The sequence below is a fragment of the Carex rostrata genome, chromosome 1, assembly GCF_964058835.1.
Source record: "Carex rostrata chromosome 1, lpCarRost1.2, whole genome shotgun sequence".
NCBI lineage: Eukaryota > Viridiplantae > Streptophyta > Magnoliopsida > Poales > Cyperaceae > Carex > Carex rostrata.
The window spans coordinates 2,683,954-2,688,619 of record NC_135918.1 but is presented as its reverse complement, the minus strand read 5'-3'; the positions used below and the strand labels follow the sequence as shown (position 1 = coordinate 2,688,619).

At 34.2% G+C, this 4,666-nt stretch overlaps 1 protein-coding gene across 1 annotated transcript; it reads right to left on the bottom strand.

Annotated features, from left to right (window-relative positions):
• Positions 1 to 325: 325 nt before the first annotated feature.
• On the bottom strand, positions 326 to 2,641 carry LOC144551835 (Pentatricopeptide repeat (PPR-like) superfamily protein). The gene has a single exon (XM_078299937.1). It carries the CDS (start codon positions 2,594 to 2,596, stop codon positions 578 to 580), a length of 2,019 nt encoding a protein of 672 aa, XP_078156063.1. The 5' UTR covers positions 2,597 to 2,641; the 3' UTR covers positions 326 to 577.
• Between the last annotated feature and the right edge of the window lie 2,025 nt (positions 2,642 to 4,666).

Here is a 4,666-nt window from a genome sequence, read left to right as displayed (position 1 = left end):
TTTATAGAAACGGACCCATTTTATAAAACCTACTCTCATTTTTGAAACAACGGGCTTTCTTAATTTCCAACTATTTGAATTTCATTTGAAATAGTTTAATTTGGTAAATGACGTTCTCAAACATAAAAATTTTTGGGTTTTCTTGTGAAAATAGTATATTTATTTTAATGCAAAATCCATATTTACTGATTTTTTTTGGAGAAGCATAGCTACCTTTAACATGATAGCCACTATCAGGATTTCAAAAAAAAGAATCAAACATGTGTGATCCAAGTCAATTTATAACTCAACAAATCATTCCTTTCTGGTTCAATTCAATGCATAATTTGAGAATGGAAATAATTTATAAGCATGTTAAACTTGGAACAACAATCTTGTCAATATTCACACGTCTTGATCTTCATAATTTATAAAAATGAAGCTTGTCAGCAAAGATACGATAATAATTAGAAAATTCACTTGGAGTCAAAACAATACCTGTTAGTTACAATGTGTGGCAACTGGCAAACCAAAATTAAACAAGACAACACTCATCCATGAATTCCCTACAATAGAATTTTTCAGATTTCTATACAATTCAATCCATTAAGAGTATGGATTTCAAATCAATAAATCTTTGGGCTTCAATGTTCCTTCCTGCCCGATTAAGAACTTCGATAACACAGTCATAATTCTTTTCAGATGCCTTCAAACCATAATCCCTGTCCATGAGATTAAAAAGCCTAACCACCTCATGATCGTACCCAGCCTTCTTGCAAACCATCAGGACAACATCAAAGGTATAATTATTTGGAACAAAACCATCAGATACTAATCGCTCAAACAGATTCAGTGCCTCCTTGTAATGGTTATTAAGCGCATAAGCCTCTATTATAGATGAACAAGTTAATACCCCTTTTGATTGGACTCCATCAAACACCTTCTGTGCCTTAACAACATCACCAATCTTGCCATACATGGTGATTATTTCACTACAAATAATATGGTTTTCTCTCATGCGCATCTTTAGAGCATATGCATGTACCTCCTTTCCGAGTTTGATTTCTCCCAAACTGCTACAAACACTCAAAATTCTGCAAATCGAAATGGCATCTGGTCTTTTGCTAGCTTTTATCATTGACCTAAATGAATCCAAAGCGTGATATAGTTTCTCATTTTTAAAATACGCATCAATCAAGGATGTCCACGCAATAACACTCTTCCAAACAATTCCGTCAAACACTTTCTGTGCATACTCAGTGCTTCCACAAGCAGCATACAAGGAAATTAAACAAGTGGAGATAGGAACATTTGGCAAAAACCATCTTTTCAAAGAATAGGCATGTAATTCTTTTCCCGGCTTAAGTGCTTTAAGTTGTGTGCAAACCGGAAGAACTGTTGCAATCACAACCGGATCTGGCCTCATGCCTTCCCTCTGCATCCATACAACTGACCTTATTGCCATGTCAGGTCGACCATTCAAAGCATAACCTGATAAAAGAGAGGTCCACATTATCAAATTCCTTTCCTTAACCCCATAGAAGACCTGTCTAGCAGATAACATATCTCCACACTTGCAATACATGTCGACCAAACTTGACAAAACAAATGATAACTCATTATACGTGGTATACCTCTTCAAAACATAGCAATGAATCTCGCGGCCAAAATTCCAGTTAGAAATGTCACTAACTACAGATAAAATTGACGATAGTATAATTGAATTGAGATCTATCCCCTCTTGTAACATACACCGAAAGTACTTCAGAGCTTCCCTTTTCAAACCTTTATGTGCAAATCCTGAAATAACAGTGCACCATAACACCACATCTCTCTCAGGAATTTCATCAAACAACTTCATGGCCTCACGTATCTTCCCACATTTGAAATACATATCTATCAAAGAAGTATGCAGCATTTCTGAGTGGCCCATAAAAGCATTCTTCAAAAGCAGTGCATGTGCTTGCATGCCTAATCGAGGAGCCGGCGACCCAGCAAAACTCTTGATCAACCAACACATGGTGTACTCGTTAAAAGCAACATCGGCCTCCCGCATGCGAGAGAATACCTCAACTGGGGAACTGTCCCACCTGGGCCCATTCCTCACACTACTCTTCATCAACGCATTCCAGGGATAGAAGTTTTTAACTTCAGCCTTGGTAAGTAGATCGAATGCCTCGTCGAAGGCCCCACAAGAGGAGTACATATAAACCAACTTTCCAAGTATGAACTCATTCGACTCGAGGCCATTGATCCTGACATGCACATGGATCTGACGGCCGAAAGTAAGAAATTTCCGATTGGCGCAGGATAGGAGGAGTGATGAGAGAGTAGTGGCGTTGACCGGGATGCCACGCAGCTCCAAATAGTCAAGAACCGTGAGGGCTTCTCGGATGCGGTTTTGACGGGCGAGGCGTTGGAGGTTTCGGTTGATAATATGGGGGTTTTTGGTGTGCAAGGGGAGAGATTCCGGGAACACGTGGCGACTTTCAGTAGAGAAGGAGAAAGACTTGAACTTCTTGAAAGAAGAGATTTGAGGAGAAGAGGGGAGGAATGGTGAGCGCTTGGAGGGGAAGGAGGAAAAGGGGAGAGAGGGGTGGAGGGTTTTGACCTCCATGGGAGAGGGTCAGTGTGGGCGGGCAGAGACATAACCCAAGTCGTAACGAGAGATATACAGGGATGGGAATATGGGATAAGGTCCCGCTACGAAGATTTAGTTGGGAGCGTTCGATTTTAATGTGAACGGTTTGGATTTGGTAGCCTCGTAATAAGATATGTCACTGTGTTTTCCAATTTTTCACCAAGTTTGGAGGTGAAACCAGAAAAACAAACGCACGGAAGATGAATCTTAGATGATGGAGGCGGTGGATTTCAGAATTGAGGGTGTAGGATTCTTCGTGTAAAATTCATTCTTTAAATATATATGATTCGTTTTTCTCTGTATTGCTTGAAAATCAAGATGGTTTTTCCTATTTTTTTAAGAAAACATTTTGATATTAACTTTATGTCCTCTTTATATGTTTGGTAATTAATTTTCTTAATAAATACATCTTAAGCTCTCAAAATTTATCAGTTTAGTTTCATTCAATAAATTCAAACCGTTAAAACCGATTTATTTAACGAGTAATATATTTACATGCAAAATTAATAAGTTTTCGAACTAATTTCGTATAAAGTTAAACGGCAAAAAAATAATGAAAAATGAATGCATCAAAATAAAATTGTAAATTTTTATTTTTGACTGCTTGACTTTAGACTAAATTAATTTGAAAATTGGTAAATTTTTGTATGTAATTTGTAAACACATTACTCGTGAAATAGATCGATTTTAATGAGTTTGATTCGTTAATTGAAGTAAATTGAGCTCAAGAACACTCTAATTATGCAATATATTTAAATACTTAATTTGTATTTTTTTTTATATTAAAATGAATAGAACTAGGATGTTAAGTTCACCAAGTCTTTCGGTGAACTCAACTCTAAAATCTATCGGATTAACTTCAAATGACGAATTTGAATCGTTGAAACTCATCTACCTTACAAATGATGTGTCTATATGCAAAAATTTTAAACTTTCGAATCAATTTAGTATAAGATCAAATAGTCAAAATTAAAAGATTTATAAATTAATTTTAATACATTCATATTTTGAGTTGCTCAATATAATCTGCATATAAAAAATATACTTACAGATCAAATTGTACATTTCTTAGGATTTTTTTACACTTTTTCAGATAGATAGAAAATTATTTGATCTAATAATTATGAATCATCCAAAAACAGTGATTTTTTACATATCTAAAAATTGTAAAATTTGATCTTCATACATATTTTACATATGAAGATTATGTTTAACAGTTCGGCTATATAAACTTGGAAAATAATAATATAAATCTATATCATCGATCCATAATATACATATTACCGTAGCCTCATTCATAAGTGATAAATTGATAATACATAGTAATTGTTTCTAATTGCAACAAATAGATTACAACTATGAACCCTCTATTTTATTTCCTGAGGACTGTCCTGTATTTTACACATCTTATCTGAATTTAACCACCAGATAAAGAAAAGATAAACCGTTCGGTCGAATTTAGGCCAGTAAAGTCAATAACAAAGAATTCCTACATTGACCTACCTTTATCTTCTGCAAATTCTCTAGACAAAATCTACCACGTGTAGATAAACGTACTGGATTCTGCCATAGCCATAAGCCCATCACCAAGATCTTAAGTTCTAAGTGAAAGTTGAGATGCATTGCACTAATTAATCAGGTCAATAGTAAGTTTCTTATATACATGATGAAGATAACTAAAACTATTAATTTGATATTAATGAAAAATTACAGTTTAAATGTTTAATAAACAATACTGGCACCTTCGGTATTAATTAGAAACTAACACCCAAATAAATTTAATTTGTTCTTTGTTTTTTAGAACTTCTGCAGGAGGTAATATTTGGCATATTAGAAACTAACATCTAAAATATTTCTTTTTTTTAGACAAAGATGTGCTAAAAAATTTCCAACTGTAGAGTATTCACAATAAAATTTCTAGTCCAATTTGAAACCTGCAAGCTCCACAAAAAGAGCATTATCTTAATTTTTAACATTTATGGTTCTTTTTTTTTTTTAAATTTGAGAATTTTATATAGATTGATTTTTTAAATTTTCTGACTAAAA

Excerpts from the sequence above, each read along its gene's own strand:
- LOC144551835 (XM_078299937.1), bottom strand. The coding sequence starts at position 2,596 with ATGGAGGTCAAAACCCTCCACCCCTCTCTCCCCTTTTCCTCCTTCCCC.